Source organism: Vulpes lagopus, chromosome 1 (assembly GCF_018345385.1).
Source record: "Vulpes lagopus strain Blue_001 chromosome 1, ASM1834538v1, whole genome shotgun sequence".
Lineage (NCBI taxonomy): Eukaryota > Metazoa > Chordata > Mammalia > Carnivora > Canidae > Vulpes > Vulpes lagopus.
In genome coordinates, this window is record NC_054824.1 from 156,231,651 (window position 1) to 156,254,152 (window position 22,502).

The 22,502-nt window shown below is 36.7% G+C and overlaps 1 protein-coding gene across 1 annotated transcript in view; it reads left to right on the forward strand.

Moving 5' to 3' along the window:
* Positions 1-17,244, forward strand: part of LOC121499070 (cytokine SCM-1 beta-like) — a 188,509-nt gene extending 171,265 nt beyond the window's left edge. Inside the window, exons 2-4 of the mRNA XM_041769570.1 lie at positions 12,850-12,928; positions 15,201-15,315; positions 16,261-17,244. Of these exons, the coding sequence (XP_041625504.1) occupies positions 12,868-12,928; positions 15,201-15,315; positions 16,261-16,423 (339 nt within the window). The 5' untranslated portion in view covers positions 12,850-12,867 and the 3' untranslated portion in view covers positions 16,424-17,244. The remainder of the gene's footprint in view (positions 1-12,849; positions 12,929-15,200; positions 15,316-16,260) is intronic.
* Positions 17,245-22,502: the final 5,258 nt, after the last annotated feature.

The window sequence follows — 22,502 nt, forward strand, 5'->3', positions numbered from 1 at the left end:
TTTTTTCACGGAGTAACTTACAGAACTAATGTTTGGAATGCAGTAGTTTGAGAAATCCTTGTAGATCTACACTTTTTCTTGTTCTTCAGAATTTAGCTTCTCTGTGCATGCCTTTAGGGATGCACAAGGTGACAGTCTATGATGTAATATATTAACCATAGTTCAACGTTAATGCCTGAGAGTGAGGCTATATGCCTTATTTATCTCAGGATTATTTGTGGCTCCTGAACATTCAGTGTTCCATTTCAAGTAATTGATCAAGCGACTCTAGCCCTTGTCATGTTGCAATGGATTATGATATATATCTACATGTATATAGATACAGATCACTCACCAGGATATGAGTCATGCTTTGTTCTTTTCTCCTCTTTCTAAGACTGTATCTTATATCCAGTAAGAACTATATTGAATGAATAAATAACTTCATGAGTGAATGATTTTAATGGAGGGATTGTAGGTATTCTCTCAGAATGATGGGAGAATTGCTTTTGAAGACAACTCAAAAATCAAAGTATGTTTCTTTACTTATTTTCACAATACCTGCCTTCCAAACTGCTTAGAAGCTCCTAGGGACATGCACAGCTACTCCCTCAATTCATACTAGATTTCTCTCTCTCTCTCTCTCTATCTTCTCTTTAATAACCTTGAACTTAAATGTAGCCACAAACTATGTAATTTTCTTAATGTCATTGTCCTAATTGTATTATTGTCTTATAGACTGTGGCCTAACGTCCATGGCAAAAGAGAAAAAACACTGTTACAAATTAGACTTGTAAGTTGTATGTTATCTGAATATTTTGTTGACATAATATTGCCAGTTTCCACCATATTTCCATGAGGTTGATGTATACATAGAAGCCCCAAGTCACTGAAAGGCCTGAATGACTGGCTGATTCCTCAAAACTAGTTTGTGGTAGAACCTTTCCTGATATTCATGGCATAGAGTTTCTATCACTCCCTTTTCAGCGGTATTTCTTTGTGGTAAGTCACCTACTTCATAAGTAAAGAAAACATAAGAGAAGTAGTGCTTTGTTCATTATGGATTTGGTGAGAGTCCCCCCTCCCCTGCACAAATGTCAGAACAGCAAGATACTTTCCCATCATAGAAACATCTGGTCTACATCTTAGACAAGACACAAAAACTAAAATGTTTTATCTGTATTTTTAAGTTGAAGTTTTCAGTTAACAAAGATATTCTTGAGGTTTGCAGGAAGTATTTGTAGTTCCTGTCAGAAAGTAGAATTGCATGATATGAATATAGCTAGGATCCTCACTTTTTATATATAGCACTGCAATAGTCAGGACATTTAGTAGAAAAATAGTTGTAATAAATATGACAAAGCACTCTCACCAATAAAAAAGTAAAACATTTCAATGGAAATGGACAAGAACTAGAAAAGGTAATTTTTTTTTAAAATTTTTATTTGTTTATGATAGTCACACAGAGAGAGAGAGAGAGAGAGAGGCAGAGACACAGGCAGAGGGAGAAGCAGGCTCCATGCACCCGGAGCCCAATGTGGGATTCGATCCCAGGTCTCCAGGATCGCGCCCTGGGCCAAAGACAGGCGCTAAACCGCTGCACCACCCAGGGATCCCTAGAAAAGGTAATTAATAAAAGATTATCAACCTCACTAGTAGTTCAAGCAGTTAAAACTGAACAGAAAAAAAAAAAAAACCTGAACAGCAATAAGATAAAATCATTTAGCAATGGCTAAAATGATTGATAAAATACAATGTTGGTAGATTTGGGAAAACAGGTACTTTCACGCCTTACTGGTAGGAGTGTATATCAACTCCTACACTGACCTTACTCTAAGTTGCAGTTTCATACATCATACATAAATACCCTTGAATTTCACTTGCATGTAACAAATTTGGCTTTGCAGACCAGGGGACAAGCAGTGACCATTGAGAGTTATCTTATGTGGCTCAAATTTGCCAGCCAGTTTCATTTTTACATATTCAACCTTTGCACTTCTTAAGAAAGCAGAATGTATGAAAGCATAAGGCTATTTTGTGCAAATTTCCTAGAGGGAATTTATGACAAACAGATACACAGAAAAGTATGCAAAGTTTGAAGACATGTATATTCTCTTTGCTGTGTGGTCTAGGGTTTATTTATTTATTTATTTTTAAGATTTTATTTATTCATTCATGAGAGACACAGAGAGAGAGGCAGAGACACAGGCAGAGGGAGAAGCAGGCTCCATGCAGGGAGCCCGATGTGGGACTCCATCCTGATCTCCAGGATCAGGCCCTGGGCTGAAGGCAGCGCTAAACCGCTGAGCCACCAGAGCTGCCCATGGTCTAGGGTTTTAAAAAAGGAAATAACCCAGGGATTAGCAGCAGGGGAGTTGTAGTGCATCAGAGAATATCTGACAGGCACTGGTTAAGAACTGGCTTGGGAATCTGGCTAAGTGCAATTTGAATCTTCCCTCTATCATCACTCAGCTTTGTAATTGTGAGTGAATTACTTAACCCCTCCAACCCTCAGTTCTCTCATCTATAATATGTAAATAATAATTCTACTCAATTTATTATATTGCTGTAAGGGTTAAATGAGCTAATGCCCTTAACTACTTAGCTTCAAATCTCACACATTGCAAATGTACAATGAATCGTTGGCTATCAAATGCTATAGTAAGATGGTAAAGTGATATAATATACACAGGAATATTTTACCTAGAGAGATGTGTGGAGGAAGATCTATCGACAGTGGCTAAATTGTTATCTCTGGGCAGTGGGATTTGGGTGAATCTTTCTTTCTTTCTTTCTTTCTTTCTTTCTTTCTTTCTTTCACTTTTCTATGGTGTCTTTTTTATAACAATTACACTGCTTTTATCAGAAAAAAATATAACAAAGTTATTTTAATTTAAGGAGAAAACCTAAGTACAATTTAAAAGATGTACTGGGAGAATGTTTTAAAGAAAACCATTTATCATAATCTTTTTATTTTTGTCCTTTAAAAAAGTGAAACCTCATGGGCACAACTGGTTTAATCATAGCTGTATGGCTGTGGCAGAGCATGCTAGGCCTTAATTGCTCTTCTTTCCAGACACAAATCTTTATTACATTTCCCAGATGCAACTCCCTTCTCTCATTTGTCCTTGTGCCTAAATGGAACCAGATAACTAGTTCTTACCCACGAAATGGGACTAAAGAAGAAATATCACTTCTGAGTCAAAGTAGGTAAGAGTATGTATGCCTTTTCCATGGTCTTTTGTTCCCTGTTTAGCAACTGGATAAAAATGACTCCCAGACCCTAAGGGCTGGTTTTGCCCAACCAATACGAAAATCAACTTTCTTGATCAAAGATGGAACATCTTAGATCTTGAATCACCTGTTGGAGGAGGACCTCCTAGAGAGATAACTGATCAGGAACTTACTTTGTGGAAGTGAATAATAAACTTTTTGTTGTGAAACAGAGTTTGAGCTCCTTTGCTACAGCTGTTGATCTAATCTGAGTTATATCATTATACATCATCCTCTTTGGTCTATAAGTGACCCTCTTTTCAATTAATTAAACTGTGTAATGTACCGCTAACCTACGCCCAACATAAATACTTGAACATTTCAGATAACTTGTATCTTTGTGCTCTTTGCTTTTGGTATTATCTAAGTATATACCTAGACCTATATCTATCTACATACCAGGAGTAGAGTTTCTGGAGCTTCATAGTATGCACATGTTTAGCTTTACACGATCATGCCAAATTGCTTTCCTAAGTATTGTACTAGTTTCTAATGCCATGAGTAATGGATATTGCTCCATCTTTGCCATCACAGAAGTATTATCAAACTTCTTAATTCTGGCCATTTGAATGGGAATAAAATGGGGTCATGTCATGGTCTTTATTTACATTTTCATGATCACGAATGAACGTAACCCACGATGCTTCTGAAGGAAAAGATAAGAGGGCTTGCCCTACAAGACATTCAGGTTAAATTATAAGACTACAGTAATTAACATAGAATGGTGTGAGTCAGGGATAGACAAACTACCAATGGAACAGACTAAAGAATTTAGAGCAGATGCACATATATGTGGACCTTTGATATATGATAGTAGTGTGGGAAAAGGAGAAACTATTCAATAGCCAGGATATAAAATTCAGTTATCCAAAGAGAAAAAAATTGCATTTGGATCCCTACTTCACATCACATACAGAAATAATCACCAGAAAAGTTAAAAATTTAAATATCAAATGCAAGACTTTAAAACTTTTTGCAGGGGTCAGTTTTTCTGACTTTAGGGAAAGAAAAAATTAATTAAGGCAGAAAAGCAATAATCATAGAATAAACATTGATAAATTTGATTATGTTAAAATTAGCAATTTTTTTTGTTTTCAAAGACATGATATAGATAGTGAAAAGACAAGCTACAAACTGAGAGAAAATATTTGTAACATCTGCAATTGGCAAAGACTTACTATGATGAATCATAAAGAATTTTTACATACTAATATTAAAATTATCCAGTAGAAAAATGGAATATTACACAAACATGCATTCTACAAAAGATAGTTTTATGTGGATTATGTTATGTATGTATGTATACATATGTTATGTATGTACACATATGTATGTATACATATGTTATGTATGATAAAATACAAATTATTTTTTTCAGATGAATCAAAATATTTAGAGTAAAAAGTAAAAAGAAAAGATAAATTGTGTTTCCTTATTTGCACCCTTCATACTCCTATCTTCTTCCCTCAAAAATTAATGCTTTCTTTCAAAAATGGATTCTATAATCCCATTGTGTGGTCATGTACATATAAGTGGTACTGATGTTCCAGAGTACCAGACTTTGCAGGTATAAATGTTTATGTTTGCTTGTGCTTATATACTTTCATGCATTTACATTTATTCTGAATATATTAATCCAGCACCTTCTCTGTGTCAGGCATTGCCTTAGACTCTGAGGAATGAAAAAGACAAAAAAAAAAAAAAATATCTGGAAGGATATGGGAAATTAAAAAATCAGCAAATAAATTATATGGTTATATTGCATGATGCTAAGTACTATGCATGGAAATAGAGCAGCAAGGAGAAATCAAATGATACCAAAATTGGTTATGTGGGGCAGTTTTCAATTGGGGGATTTCGGAAAAGCCATAATGAGAAAGCAATGGGAATGAACCATGTTTATGTCTGTGGAAAGAGTATATCAGGCAGAGTAAATAGCAAGTGAAGAGGCAGGAGCATGGCTGACATGTCTGAGATATAGCAAAAAAGGTCATTGTGACTGCAGTGGATGGATAAGGGAGAAAAAGCAGCAGAAAATGGTGTCAGACAATGAGTGAGGGATGAAGGCAAAAGTCATGGAAACATTTGTTAACCCTTGTAAAGACTTTGGATGTATATAAATACATATATAATAAATATATATAAAATCATAAAAATATATATTTATGATTTTATTTATTTGAGAGAGAGATAGCATGAGCAGGGAGAGGCAGAGGGAGAAGCAGACTCCTCATTGAGCAGGGAGCTGACATGGGGCTCAATCTCAGGACCCTGAGATCATGACCTGAGCTGAAGGCAGATCCTTAATGACTGAGCCACCCAGCACCCCTGGGTACATATATATTTATAATTTTATATCATTTTGATGAATTGACCCCTTTGTCATTATATAATGACATTCTTTGCCTCTTCTTGCAGTTAGAGTCTATTTTATCTAAATACAATTACCTCTGCCCTCTTTTGGTTTCCAGTTGCATGGAATATCTTCTTTCATTCCTTTACTCTGAGCTGATATGTATTCTTAAAGCTGAGGTGAAGCACCACATAGTTGTTTTTTTTTTTAATCCATTCAATCATTCTACACATTTTGATTTGAGAATTTAATCCATTTACATTTAAATAAATTATTGATGAGTAAGGACTTACTAATGCCAACTTTCTTTTCCTGGTTGTTTTGTGGTTCTCTTGTTTCTTTCTTCTTATCTTTCTGTATTTCTTTTTCTTTTCATTTCTTTCTCTTTTTTAAAAGTAGGCTCCATATCCAGCATGGAACCCATGTGGGGCTTGAACTCATGACCTTGAGATCAAGACCTGAACTAAGATCAAGAGTCAGGCACTTAACTTATTGAACTACTCAGGCACCCCTCTTTCTGTATTTCTTTGTGACTTAATTATTTTCTGTAATGGTATTCTTTAATTCTCATCTCTCCCTTTTTTTTTTAAGATTTTATTTATTTATTCATGGAAGACACACACACACACAGAGACACAGGCAAAGGGAGAAGCAGGCTCCCTGCAAGGAGCCTGATGTGGGACTTTATCCTGGGTCTCCAGGATCACACCCTGGGATGAAGACAGCGCTAAACCACTGAGCCACCCAGGCTGCACCTAATTCTTATCTCTTTATCTTTTGTGTGTCTAATGTAGATTTTAGCTTTGTGGTTACCATGAGACTTGCATAAAACATCTTACAGATGTAACAATGTATTGTAAATTGATAACAAGTTAACTTCAATTGGATGTTAAAACTCTTTTAATACCCAACCCATATTTTATGTTTTTATATCACAATTTGCCTCTTTTTTATATTGTGTGTCTATTAATAAATTATGATAACATATTTATTTTTAATGCTTTTGTCTTTTAACCTTTACAATAGAATTAAGTGATTAATATACATTGGAGCACCAAGTATGTTAAATAATACTAAGAGATCTGCAGGGAGAAAGAGCAGTAATAGCAGAGAACTTCAGTACTCGACTTCAAACAATGGATAGATTATTGAGACAGAAAATCAATAAGGAAACATCGGACTTGAACTACCCTTTGGACCAAATGGAACTAAGAGATATATACAGATCATTTTATCCAACAAAAGCAGAATACACATTCCTCTCAAGCACATGCAGACCATTCTTTAGGCTAGATCATATGATAGGAGACAAAACAAGTCTTTGCACATTAAGGAAGACTGAAATCATACCAAGTATCTCTTCTGACCACAATAATATGAGACTAGAAATTAGTAACAGGAGGAAAACTGGAATATTTACAAATATGTGGAAATTGAGTAACAAAGTTCTGAACAAACAATGGGTCAAAAAAGAAATCAAAGGCAAATTAAAAATATCTTCAAACAGTTTGAAGATGGAATCACAAAACTTAAGAGATGCAACATAAGCAGTTCTAAGAGGGAAGCTTATAATGGTAAACACATTAGGGGGGAAAAAGATGTCAAGCGACCTAACTTTACATACCTCAGGGAATGTGAAAAAAAAAAAAGAACAAACTAAGTTCAAAGTTAGCAAAATGAAGGGAATAATAAAGATCAGAGTAGGCATAAATGAAATAGAGACCAGAAAAACATCAGAAAATATCAGTGAATTTAAGAGATGTTTTTTGAAAAGGTAAACAAAAACTGACAAACCTATAGCTAGAATAACTAGGAAAAAAAAGAAAGAAGACTCAAATAGAATCAGAAATGAAAGGGGGGCATAACAACTGCTATTACAGAAATACAAAGATCATAAGAGATTAATGTGAAATTATATGCCGAAAAATGGGCTGATCCAGAAGAAATGGATAAATTCCTAGAAACATATAGCCTACCAAGACTGAACCTCAAAGAAACAGAAAGTGTGAACAGACTAATAATGAGTAAGGAGATTCAATTGGTAATTAACACCTTCCAATAAAGAAAAGCCTAAGATCAGAAGGTTTCACTGGTGAATTCTACTAAACATCAAAAAAGAAAAATTAACACCAGTCTTCAAACTCTTCCAAAAGTTGAGAAGGTGGGAATACTCCAAATTCACTTTATAAGGCCAGCAGTATCCTAATACCAATGCCAGATAAGGACAGTACAAGAAGACTATAGGCTAATATCCCTGATGAATATAGACACAAAAAATTATCAACAAAATACTGGCAAACTGAATTCAACAGTGCATCAAAGGATCACATATCATGATCAAGTAAGAATTATCCCTGGGATGCAAGAGTAGTTCAGCATATGCAAGTCAATAGATGTTGTAAATCACATTAATAGAGTGAAAGATAAAACTCATATGATTATCTCAAAAGATACAGAAAAAGCATTTGACAAAATTCAACATCATTTCATGATTAAAAATTCAACATACTGGGTGTAGAAGGAATATACCTCAACATAACAAGGTCATTAATGATAAGCCCACAGCCAACATCATACCATATAGTGAAAAGTGACAAGCTTTTCTTCTAAGATCAGGTATAAGACTAGGGTGTCTATTCTTGCTACTTTTATCCAACATAGTGCTAGACATACTAGCCAGAACAATTAAGCAAGAAAAAGAAATAAAAGACATCTAAATTGGAAACGAAGAGTAAAATTGTCTGTTTTCAGATTATTTGATTTTATATACAGGAAAAGCAAAGGACTCTGTCAAAAAACTGTGACAACTAACAAATTTAGTAAACTTGCAGGGTAAAAAATCAACATACAGAAATTAGTTGTGTTTCTAAACACTAAATGAAATATCTGAAAAAGAAGTGAAGAGAACAATCTCACTCAAATAGCATCAAAACTGATAAATACTTATGAATAAATTTGACCAAAGAGGTGAAAGATCTGTTCACTGAAAATTATAAGATATTGATGAAAGAAATTGAGAAATACAAAAATAAATGGAAAGATATTCTGTGCTCATGGATTGGAAGAATTATTATTGTTAAAATGCCCATATTATCCAAAGCCATTGATAGAATTCAGTACAATCTCTATCAAAATTCCAATGGCATTTTTCACAGAAATAGAAAAAACAATCCTAAAATTCATGTGGGATAAGTAAAGATTCTTAATAACCAAAGCAATCCTGAGAAAGAAGAACAAAATTGGAGGCATCACCTTTCCCAACTTCAACCTATAGTACAATGCTAAAGTAATCAAAACTGTATGGTATTGGCATAAAACTAGACATATAGTCCAATGGAACAGAATCAAGAGCCCAGAAACAAACCCATACTTATGCAGTCAATTAGTATTTGACAAGTGATCTGAGATTACTCATTGTGGAAAGGATAGTCTCTTCAATAAATTGGATATTTATTTGTTGGATATTCACATGTAAAAGAATGGAATTGGACCTCTATCTTAAACCACTTACAAAATTTCACTCTGAATGGATTTAACATTTAAATGTAATTCCTAGAATCATAAAACTCCTAGAATAAAACATTGGAAAAAAGTTTCTTGACACTGGTTTGACAATGATTTTTTTGGATACGACACCAAAAGCATAAGCAACAAAATAAAAAGTAAATAAGTGGGACTATGTCAAACTAAAAACTTCTGCATAATAAAAGAAACAATCAACAAAATGAAAAGGCAGCCTACAGAATGGGAGAAAATATTTGTAAGCCAGCTATCTGATAAGGAGTTAATATAAAAAAAAATATGGAACTCATACAACCCACTCATTAGCAAAAAAAAAAAAAAATAATCCAATTAAAAGTAAGCTGACTAGACACTTTCCCAAAGACATACAAATCGCTCATGCACTAATAAAGATGGGAAATGAAAATCAAAATCACAATGAAGTATCCTCTTATACTTGTTAGAAAGGCTATTAACAAAAATTATTTCATTTTCCAAAGGAAATGAAGTAACTATTTTGAAGAGATATCTGTACCTCATGTTCATTGAAGTATTATTCTCAATAGCCAAGACATGAAAACAACCTAAGTGTCTTTTGATGGATGAATGGATAGAGAAAATGTGCTGTATGTATAGAAAGGTCTATTTTTCAGTTATAAAAAATAAAGAAATCCTGCCTTTTGCAATACTGGTTGTTGTTAATCAATGTCCACGTATTAGCTGATTAGGCCTATTTTGTGCTAGGTTTCTACTTACTTGTTACTTAATTCTTCTCCATCAGAGACTCTAGTTATGCCTTGAAAAACTGGAAGTGAATAATTCATTCTAGATTTTAGGAAATTCCATTTCGATGTGCTAAATAAATATTCAACCATTGGTCAAATTGTCATTTGATTAAAAACACAGAGAAAACCACACATCACAATTCCTGGCTTTGCGTTCTTAGGTAGTCATCCTTCACTTAATGTATATCACCCTAATTTTGGTCTTTTAAAAAGAATTCATTTGGGATCCCTGGGTGGCGCAGCGGTTTAGCACCTGCCTTTGGCCCGGGGCGTGATCCTGGAGACCTGGGATCGGATCCCACGTCGGGCTCCCTGCATGGAGCCTGCTTCTCCCTCTGCCTGTGTCTCTGCCTCTCTCTTTCTCTCTCTCTGTGACTATCATGAATAAATAAATAAAATCTTAAAAAAAAGAATTCATTTATTCAAAAACTATTTTATTCTGCTAATGCCAGGGACCCAGTGAAGACTAAATCAAGTTCCCTACTCTCAAGGAGACTGACATCTAGTGGGAGATGCAGAAATATAATTGAGTAGGGCAATAAACCAGAACTTCAAGGGAGCACAGAGGATGGCACAACTTAATTTTATCTAGAGAATTCAGGAAAACTTATAGGAAGGGGAGCAGTTGATAAGTAGGAAGCTGAGACAGAAATTCTAGCTAAAGGAAGCCATATGTGGGGTATATAAGAGAAGATGATATATTTGGTTGGGCACATGTTTGTTGAGGCAGAGGGGTTGGGAGCATGTGTCAGGGATAGAAAGAGAGTCTAAAAGGAAAAGAAGTGTTAGATCTTGAACAACCTTGTATAGGACAATAAGAAATTTGAAATAAAATCTGTGGACAATGGAAATTAGCAAAGATTTTCTCAGTAGAGAAATGACATGATTAGATTAATGCAGTAGAATACTTGCTCTAGCAATATTGTGGAGAATGGATTGGAAAGGGAGGAGAGCCAACACTGGGAAACCACTTGGTCTACTGCAGTTGTCTAGAAAGGGATGATGAGGGCCTGCCTAGAACAGTGTGGAAAGAGAGGAGCAGGCCTATTAAAGAGCTACTTGGAAGGTATACTTAATGTAGTTTGGTTGAAGAGGACATACGAGCAGATAGCAATGAGTCTAAGATGGCCCCAGGTTCTGTGTTTGGAAATTGGTTAGAAAACTTCATATTCTCCATGTCAGAGAGTAATAGAAGGAAAAGCATTTTGAGTGGCAAGTTGTGTTCAGATGTTAAGGACTGATGGTAGCCAGTTACAGATAACTAAAAAGCCACTCTGAGGTCTAGAGTGATATCTGGCTGGAAAATTAAATGCCATTAATGAAAAAATCTCTTTGAGGTTAGCCTTAATTTTCATGGAAATATAGGAGTTTATTTGTGTCCTCTATAGCAGTGGCAAAATCTTTTAGCTATTTATGTGTTAAATAAGAATATTATTCTCATATACCTAAGAGAATAAGTATATTATTCTCATATACCACTAAAAAGCAAACTTTTTAGTTGCTTGTGCAAACACATAATGAATAAATACATTTTATAGATACTTATGTAAAACAAAACCAGACAAAACAATAACAAATTGAATGCCAGGAAGGTACAACTGATACAATCAAATCCTGCTAGATTGCAAGTAGAAGCTACATTCTTCTTCTCTGTAACATGTAGCAAGAACTAAAAGATGGTCAAATGATTTTGCCAAGTGATCCACTTCTGGCTATGGAGGGGAAATGATTCAGTATATGTTAATGAAAACTTACCTTACATATATGATCTATATAACAATGTTACGAGGGAATGGTTAATGTGTGTGTGCATTTGTTTACTCAGATGAGAAACATGAAGCCTATGAAGAACCCTGGGAAGATATTTACACCGATGCTAAAACAGTATTTATGATTGTCACGAGTATGCAAACATATGTCTACCTATAGAGATCTACTGGAAGAAAACATTTAAGAATGAAAACTGTCAGAATGATATGATTATAGATAATTTTCTCTTTCTCTCACTTAAAAAAAATAAACTTCATGTCAGGAAATCTTCAAAAGCTTTTTATTTTATTTTACTTTTTAAAATATTTTTTTTTTATTCATTCATTTGAGAGAGAAAGAGAGCAAAAGAAAGAGAGAGTATGAGCACAAACGGAGGGCAAGGGTCAGAGGGAGAAGGATGCCTGATGCAGGGCTTAATGCAGGGCTCGATCCCAGAACCCCAGGATCATGACCTGAGCTGCCCAGGTACCCTTCCAAAGGTTTTTAAAAGGTATATACTAAGTTTCAATAAAGCAAACATATGCATATAGACATGATCCAAACACTCTTATTTAACTGTTTCTTGGGTATGATTGTGTGTGTGTGTGTGTGTGTGTGTGTGTGTGTAAAGAAATGGGAGTGATTTGAATGAGGGTAGAGGAGAGAAATGAGAAGAAAAAAAAAAAAAGCTGAGAAGCTCAGAGTGGTAGTAGCATCCCTTTGCCCACCTAAGCAGTTGCTCTGGATGGCATCAGGGGCTCATGAGCCATGGTGGTGGAAGCCTCACGTCACAGTGGATGTGATATGAGATAGGTAGGGGAACAGAACCACAGTGACCATTGCACCTCATTTCCTTACACTGCTCCTATGCTGGGCCGTGGTATTGTGGCCTTTGACTTTGAGTCTTCAGTGGAAGATTTGAATTTAGTCTGGTAGCAGGAGATGAGACAACCTTGTTCCTTTAATGCACACATTTGGTTTCATTAACACATTAACCACAGGAGCAGGGGCAAAGGCCACAAGATGTGGGGTTAGTATGAGCGGGGGCAAAGGAACTTTTTCTTAAAGAAAAAAGCATCTGTACTACACAGTCTTTCCACTAGTCCACACCTACCCTGAAAGCCCCCTCTTACCACAGGAAGTGCGCTGACCACTGGAGTAATAAAGAGGCTTCTACTAGCAGCTGTTCCTCACTCTCTCCCTGAACAGCTAAGCCGGACCTCAACCATGAGATCTCTCCTCCTGGCCCTGTTTGGGATCTGCTTTCTCACTGAATTCATCGTGGAAGGTAAGTTGAAAAGTTCTTTATGAGAGAAGAACAGAGATGCAGGCAGGTGGGCCCATTTGGTGTTTGACTCAGGTTTTGACTGGAGTGAACTGCTTTCCTTCCCCAGGATAAGCCTCAGATTTCCCATGTGCAAAATGGGAATGATAATTTTGATTTTAGGGGACTTAATAGATTTTGAAGACAGAACTTGCCTAAAATCTGGGCTCCTACTTTTCATAATTGTGTGATTTGGAGTAAATTTCTTAACCTCTCTGCACCAACACCAACAGTTACTTATAAGTTGAATATAATATATTCTTACCTGGGGTTAAAATGAAAAAATATCAAAAATTTAGGAACACTTATCAGATTTGCTCTCTAGTAGTAATTTCTTGATTAATGTTACCTGTGAAATGGTGGTGATGATTATATGTGCCTTTGTAGCTTTTGCCTATTTAATATTGATCTTGATAAATTCTCAAAATTTTTGAAAGTTTAGACACAATGTGGGAATGAGTTGGAGGCTATATGTTCTGAAGCAAACCAATAATTTCTTTAAAAAAATATTTTATTTATTCATGAGAGACAGAGAGAGAGACAGAGAGAGAGAGAGAGAGGCAGAAACAGAGGGAGAAGCAAGCTCCACGCAGGGAGCCCAATGCGGAACTTGATCCCGGGTCTCCAGGATCATGCCCTGGGCTGAAGGCAGATGCCCAACCGCTGAGCCACCCAGGCGTCCCAATAATTTCTATTTAAAAAAATGATTGGGAGCTCATACCTTCCTACCTAGGAAATCAGTATTGCCTTCAGCTATATGGGAGAGTCTATTATTACTGCTTTGAATATTGTTTCCATTAATGATACATTTCTTTAATTTATAAGAGACCATATGTTAAGTGCTAACAAATAGATCAGTGCCTTATACACATTCAGATAAACCTGCAAGATGTACCCAGATGAGACTTGGCTATACTGAGCCTCAGCTGACTGTTCTATACATATTTTCTTAAAAAATCATTTCTCCCCCAACTGATTGAAATTTACTTCTCCTTGTGCTCTGGCAATAAGAGAGAATATCCTTCAAGTATAATTAATGTTTCGGTTAACTCTCCTTTCAACCTCCTAATTTGTAGCCTTACTATGTAGAATAGGATATCTGAATCTGACCATGGAATCTAAGGGTGTCCGTGAAGAGAGGTGGCAAGGTCTGGAATTCCCTGAAATTGTGGGCAAAATAAATATTGATGAAACCAACAACTTTAAGGCTAATAAATTAGGGTAAATATTGCCATGTGTCTGGCATTTTGCTGAGACAATAGGTCTGCTGCTTGGTGGAAACCCAGGTATGGGTGGGGGCAGTGACCCTCTTTTGGAGACAGAGGAAAACTGAAGACACTTGGGTCACTTCTCAAGCTTCCTCCTTGAATGACCTCTGTGAGCCCCACTGGGGCTTAGCCTCCATGTACAACGGCAGGCAAAGCAATCTCTGCTCTGACTCAGCTCTGCCACAGAGGCAAAAGTTTCTTCACTGATCACACTGCTGAGAATAAGAAGGTTTGGGAATTTAGAGTCTAGTAGGATTCTTTGAGTCTTGGGAATCCATGTTAGGTATTTCTCAGAGAAAAATATTGTTTCCTAAGTAGTGAGAGAAATACAAGAAACAATCTCTTTTACTGGGCTCAAGACAGTTGAGCATTAAACAAAAGTTGGCAAAGATGGGGATAAAGAATGTGTGGACAGGATACTGGGAGTGCTGGAAAGAAGGAGGGATGAAGAGGAGCGTAGCTAGCTGACAAGCACCTTATATTTAGTTTCATGTTAAAAAAAAAAAAAAAAGCCTTCTGATACCAGCAACACTGACAATCAAACTTGATCATCGTTACCTGTTACTTTAGAAGCTTTTTTAGCTGAATATTTCCTTGGGAAGCAAATAACAGTCATTTTACCTTAGGAAAAAATCAGCACTTAGAAACCTTGATTAAATTCTACCAAACCTTAATATTATTAACTCTCCCAAGTTATTTCCCCTTCTCCAATGCAAGATTGCTCTCTGAACTGAAGTTTAGAAATCCCCCTTAAGGAGGATTTCTATTGAGGATGAAGAGTTTATGAACTACATCCTTTATATATCTCACACTTTAACATTTAAAATAACACACGGGCCTCTTCCCACGTTTAATGTTGCCTTTCCCAAGTTACTCTTTATTACATCACTCTTTGTTATTTTATTTATAGCACTGTAGCATTTATACTATTTGAAACGATAATTTGTCTGCTTGATTTTCCTCTCCAGGTGTGGGGAGTGAAGTCCTAGAAAGGAGCATCTGTATGAGTCTGACGACCAAGAGACTGCCAGTTAAAAACATCAAGACCTATACCATCAAGGAGGGCTCCATGAGAGCAGTAATGTGAGTTTGTCTCCCCCAAAGCTGGGCTTGATGGGACATTGTATATAGAAATACTGCCCTCCTCAGGAAACTGGCATGGAGAAAGACCTCAAGAGAACCAATACCCACCCTTTTTTTTTTCATATTAACCAGGTGTTTATGTAGCACTAAATACCAATTATTGAAAAAAATCTGACAGTCAAATAAAGAATATCATTCTCCTTTCTGATTTAGTTTAGAAGCATAATTTGACTGGGCACCAGATGAATATTGTGCTCAGTTCTGAGGGTTAGGTGTAGAGGTGGCTGGTCTGGCTTAGGATTTGACCATATAACCACACTTTTGTGGGATGCTTCCCTGCTTCCCTTCCACTCAGCAATATCAAATGCCTTTTCCCTTCCCTTCCCTTCCCTTCCCTTCCCTTCCCTTCCCTTCCCTTCCCTTCCCTTCCCTTCCCTTCCTTGATGGTGTGCTAAAGTAGAGTGCCATGTTTTATCAGTTACCGTATCTCAAGGAAATGTGCAAAAACTAGCCAATATAATACCATTCTCTTTCCAGGATCTCATTTTCAGAATAGCAGCTCTTCCCAACACATAACTGCAATTTTACCCAAAGAAATTAAAGAAATCACTTTTGTCCAGAAAACAAGATAAGTGTGTTTAGTTGTGAAAAGGAAGATACGTGTAATAATTGAATGAGGTGACCTCAAATGTCCAGCGTAGTTACAACATTTGGTAGCTTGGGTGGAAAAAGGAATTTGAAAATTATGATGAACAAAAGAGCTGGATATGACCTGGAAATATTTCTGTTTTGTGTTAAAACAGATTGCAGGAAAAGGTCAAGGTTTTGAGTGTCAAGGTTTTGAGAATAATTTCTGCAGAAAATCTCTTAAATCTGGTTTAATCTTAACTCCTGATTCCAAGGCTGTGAGGATATGACTAACTCTATCTTTTCCTTATATCGCAGATTTATTACCAGACGTGGCTTTAAATTCTGTGCCGATCCACAAGCTGACTGGGTGAAAAAAGCAGTAGAGAGTGTGGACAAGTCTACCAGAAGAAACATGAAACAGGCCAAGCCTACAGGAGCCCAACTTTCCACCAATACAGCTGTAACCCTGACTACATAGAAGCCTTCTGGCACCTCATTCCCTCACTAGCCAACCAGCTCATTTCCCTTTATAAACTCCTGGACTAATTAGATTATTTTTACTTTTTATAAAAGTGCTGCATGAGTCAACTTATTTTCTTGTATTTTTATTTTTCATAGTCATTTAGATGCTTTAATTAATAAATATTTATTATCAAGAATAGTCTATTCATTATGTATTGGGAAAGATAATATATCATTTATGTTCTGTCTCTGTTCTAACTGTACCTCCTTTTGATGATATTCATGATTTTGGTCAGTGTTTGTCAGATGAAAGCTATATTCATCAGTCTTAGGTTCCAGCTTGCAAGTGACAATTGTGACAATGTAACAAGTGACAATTGTGACAATGTGACAAGTGACAATTGTGACAATGGCAACTTAAGATCTATTTCCACTATCTTCATAATAAAGTTCTATTTATGAAATAGGGGAGATAATAAGCCAGCTGTCATTGCATTTCCATTTTGAGGGTCCACTAACTCAAAAAGTGGCTTCATTCATGTTTGATCCTGTAGCAAATTCTCTTACCTGTGTTTCTTTTGGTTTCCTATGAAAGTACACAAACATAGGGCTTTTCAGTTCTCTAATTTGGCAAAACAGCAAGGATTAGAGTTTTGGTGAAAAGATACTTTATTCAAATAACAGTCAATGAATGCTCTTTGAAATGGGCAATGACCTTGCTGCCTTTCTGTGATGTCTGTAATTGTTAATATTTTATCACACAAGGCATGATTGTCTGCAAGAAGCTTGTAAACATCTCAAACAGTGTCAGCCTGGAATATTTCTTGAATGTGATCACAACTTGCAGTAAAGTTTTAATTAAACATTCATCTAAGCATTCAATATCCCAGACTCATGCTCTGTTATATTTTCATTAAATTGCCAATTAGATTCATGTTTATGCCTATACTATCCAAGTAGCCGATGATACACACATCCAGTTTTACCTGAGTCTAAATAGTAAGAACTAACTGTGTCTTGATCATTTCAAGGGAAGAGAGAGGACTTACTAATATCTAGTTCCCAGGGGGCACTCAGAAATATCAAATGCTTTCAGAGAGTAACTGAGGGCAGCTGGTTTGAATCTGTTCATTTCTATTTATCCAGCTAGTGAACCAGACTGGAAACCATTAGAAAGCTGCTTCCTAGCAAAAGGTGGGCCCATTTATCCTTTCCAGCTTCTATTTGCCTAAGACAATTTTCAAAGATGGTCTTAAAGAAATAAACACTAAGAAGAAAATACTTGCTTTATAAGGGGTGACACATGGCAAAGGCACAGAAGAGGAAAGGAACAGATTCTTGACTGAGCTTTGTATTTGCATTTCCCAAATTTCTCCCAGACCATAGAGGTTTCCATGAGACAATAATAATACAATATATGGAAGAATATGGGTATGCACATCTTGTTAACTTATCGCATTACCTAAGGTGGGCTGTATGATGTCAAGGGGCTTCAGCCAAGTAGTGTACTAACTTTTAACCAATTGACTGGATGTTTTGAATTTATTTGTGTATGACCTGAGTTTGTTAACTATACTCTGGTGATTTATTGGATTTTAATTCAATTCAAAGAAATAAATTAAGAAGAAGAGATATCAGGACACCTGGGTAGCTCAGTGGTTGAGTCTCTGTCTCCGGCTCAGGTCATGATCCCGGGATCCTGGGATCGAGTCCCACACTGGGCTTCCTGCAGGGAGCCTGCTTCTCCCTCTGCCTATGTCTCTGCGTCTCTCTGTGTGTCTCTCATGAATAAATAAAAAGAAGAAGCAGAAGTGACCTCAAAATATTATTTTTCTTTTCTAGGGGCTGTGACCACTATTTGTGTTCCTATGACATCTTGTACTTACATTTAACTTAAAATTTATCAGTTTGTGTTGAAATTGCTCATTTGCCTCTTTGTGTCCTCCCCTCCCCATACCCACAATTAGACTAGAAGCTGCTTGTATGTATTATTCAGAGCTTAGCATAGAACTATAGGGTGCCAGTATTTGTTTGATGAATGGGAGGAAGAACACATGTTACCTTATTTCTTTCATTCTATGTCTACTCTTTTGTAGTTCTAAAATTATATTTAACTCAAAATAAACTTTTTTTGTATATTTTTTATTGGACTTCAATTTGCCAATATATAGTATAACACCCAGTGCTCATCCCATCAAGTGCCGCCCTCAGGGCCCATCACCCAGTCTCACCCCAACCTCCTGCGCATCTCCCCTTCCACTACCCCTTGTTCTTTTCCCAGAGTTAGGAGTCTCTCATGTTCTGTCACCCTCTCTGATATTTCCCACTCATTTTCTCTCCTTTCCCTATAATCCCTTTCACTAGTTTTTTTTTTTTTAAGATTTTATTTATTTATTCAGAAAGAGAGAGAGAGGCAGAGACACAGGCAGAGGGAGAAGCAGGCTCCACGCAGGGAGCCCGACATGGGACTGGACCCCAGGTCTCCAGGATCACAACCCGGGCTGCAGGCGGCGCCAAACCGCAGCGCCACCAGGGCTGCCGGGATTTCTAGAAAAAGTATAGAGAAGTATATTTATTCTCACTGTTCTACAGAATTCTTTTATCTTCTATAATTTGTTTTAATTTTACATAGTTTGCTTTTGGTCTTTACAAGTAGTAATCTAAAATGTACGAATTCATTTTACTCACTTGACTACTCTTTTAATTATGCTTTTAATGGTACTGAAGGAGCATCCTCGCAGCCTGGTTCTCTCTGGATTTAGATGGAAGTGTATAAACTGAAGTCCAAAGAAAATATTTCCAACAGCATTCCAATGAGTTTGGAAATGGCTTTCTTTACTATATGAGCCAGATGGCATCCATATTAGTTAAGATAACCCAAACTACTACTAAAACTTTAGGTTCTTTTTTTTATAAATTTATTTTTTACTGGGGTTCAATTTGCCAACATATAGAATAACACCCAGTGCTCATCCCATCAAGTGCCCCCCTCAGTGCCCATCACCCAGTCAGCCCCACCCCCCGCCCTCCTCCCCTTCCACCACCCCTAGTTCGTTTCCCAGAGTTAGGAGTCTCTCATGTTCTGTCTCCCTTTCTGATATTTCCCACTCATTTTTTCTCCTTTCCCCTTTATTCCCTTTCACTATTTTTTATATTCCCCGTATGAGTGAAACCATATAATGTTTGTCCTTCTCTGATGACTTACTGGACTCAGCATAATAGCCTCCAGTTCCATCCACATCGAAGCAAATGGTGGGTGTTTGTTGTTTCTAATGGCTGAGGAATATTCCATTGTATATATAGACCACAGCTTCTTTATCCATTCATCTGTCGATGGACACCGAGGCTCCTTCCACAGTTTGGCTATTGTGGACGTTGCTGCTATAAACTTTGGGGTGCAGGTGTCTCGGTCTTTCACTGTATCTGTATCTTAGGGGTAAATCCCCAGCAGTACAATTGCTGGGTCTTAGGGTAGTTCTATTTTTTAACTCTTTGAGGAACCTGCACACAGTTTTCCAGAGTGGCTGCACCAGTTCACATTCCCACCAACAGTGCAAGAGGGATCCCTTTATCCATATCCTCTCCAACATTTGTTATTTCCTGTCTTGTTAATTTTCATCATTCTCACTGGGGTGAGGTAGTATCTCATTGTGGTTTTGATTTGTATTTCCCTGATGGCCAGTGATGTGGAGCATTTTCTCATGTGCTTGTTTTGTTGGCCATATCTATGTCTTTCTGTTCATGTCTTTTGCCCATTTCATGATTGGATTGTTTCTTTGCTGTTGAGTTTAATAAGCTCTTTATAGATCTTGGATACTAGCCCTTTATCTGGTATGTCATTTGCAAATATCTTCTCCCATTCTGTAGGTTGTCTTTTAGTTTTGTTGACTGTTTCTTTTGCTGTGCAGAAACTTTTCGTCTTGATGAAGTCCCAATAGTTCATTTTTGCTTTTGTTTCCCTTGCCTTCATAGATGGATCTTGCAAGAAGTTGCTGTGGCTAAATTCAAAAAGGGTGTTACCTGTGTTCTTCTCTAGGATTTTGATGGATTCTTGTCTCACATTTAGATCTTTCATCCATTTTGAGTTTATCTTTGTGTATGGTGTAAGACAATGGTCTAGTTTCATTCTTCTGCATGTGGCTGTCCAATTTTCCCAGCACCATTTATTGAAGAGACTGTCCTTTTCCCAGTGGATAGTCTTTCCTGCTTTGTTGAATATTAGTTGACCATAGAGTTGAGGGCCCATCTCTGGATTCTCTATTCATTCTCATTGACGTATGTGTCTGTTTTTGTGCTAGTATCACACTGATTTGATGATGACAGCTTTGTAGTACAACCTGAAATCCGCCATTGTGATGCTCCTGCCTCTGGCTTTCTTTTTCAATATTGCCCTGGCTATTCAGGGTCTTTTCTGATTCCACCCATATCTTAAGATTATTTGTTCCAACTCTGAAGAAAGTCCATGGTATTTTGATAGGGATTGCATTGAATATGGAAAATGCCCTGAGTAGCATTGATATTTTCACAATATTAATTCTTCCAATCGATGAGCATGGAATATTTTTCCATCCCTTTGTGTGTTTCTCAATTTCTTTCTGAAGCGTTCTGTAGTTTTTAGGGTATAGATCCTTTATATCTTTGGTTAGGTTTATTCCTAGGTATCTTATTTTTTTGGGTGCAGTTGTAAATGGGATTGACTCCTTAATTTCTCTTTCTTCAGTCTCATTGTTAGTGTATAGAAATGCCACTGATTTCTGGACATTGATTTTGTGTCCTGCCAGACTGCCGAATTGCTTTATGAGTTCTAGCAATCTTGGGGTGGAGTCTTTTCAGTTTTCTATGTACAGTATCATGTCATCTGTGAAGAGGGAGAGTTTGGCTTCTTCTTTGCCAATTTGTAAGCATTTTATTTCTTTTTGTTGTCTGATTGCTGAGGCTAGGACTTCTAGTACTATGTTGAATAGCAGTGGTGAGAGTGGACATCCCTGTCGTGTTCCTGATCTTAGGAGAAAGACTCTCAGTGTTTCCCCATTGAGAATGACATATGCTGTGGGCTTTTTTGTAGATGGCTTTTAAGATGCTGTGGAATTTTCCCTCTATTTCTACACTCTGAAGAGTTTTGATCAGGAATGGATGCTGTATTTTGTCAAATGCTTTCTCCACATCTATTGAGAGGATCATATGGTTCTTGTTTTTTCCCTTGTTGATATGATCTATCATATTGATTGCTGTAGTGTATAGAAATGCCACTGTGTAGAACCAGCCTTGCATCCTGGGGATAAATCCCACTAGTCATGGTGAATAATCTTCTTAATATACTGTTGAATCCTATTGGCTAGTATCTTGTTGAGAATTTTTGCATCTGTGTTCATCAGGGATATTGGTCTATAATTCTCCTTTTTGGTGGGGTCTTTGTCTGGTTTTGGAATTAAGGTGACTCTGGCCTCATAAAGCGAGTTTGGAAGTATTCTGTTCCTTTTTATCTTTTGGAACAGCTTTAGTACAATAGGTATTGTTTCTTCTTTAAACATTTGATAGAATTCCCCTGGAGGCCATCTGGCCCTGGACTTTTGTGTCTTGGGAAGTTTTTGATGACTGCTTCAATTTCCTCCCGGTATTTGGCCTGTTCAGGTTTTCTATTTCTTCCTGTTCCAGTTTTGGTAGTTTTTGGTTTTCCAGGAATGCATCCATTCCTTCTAGATTGCCTAATTTGTTGGCATATAGCAGCTCTTAATACGTTTTTAAAATCATTTGTATTCCTGGTATTGGTTGTGATCTTTCCTTTTTCATTCGTGATTTTATTAACTTGAGTCTTCCTCTTTTCTTTTTAAGGCTGGCTAATGGTTTATCTATCTTATTAATTCTTTTTTTTAAGATTTTATTTATTTATTCATGAGACACACAGAGAGGAGAGAGAGAGAAAGAGAGACAGGCAGAGGGAGAAGCAGGCTCCATGCTTTCCAATTTTTTGAGGGATGCTTGTATTGCGAGGTATTTCCCTCTTAGGACTGCTTTTGCTGTATCCCAAAGATTTTGAAGAGTTGTATCTTCATTTTCATTAGTTTCCATGAATCTTTTTAACTCTTCTCTAATTT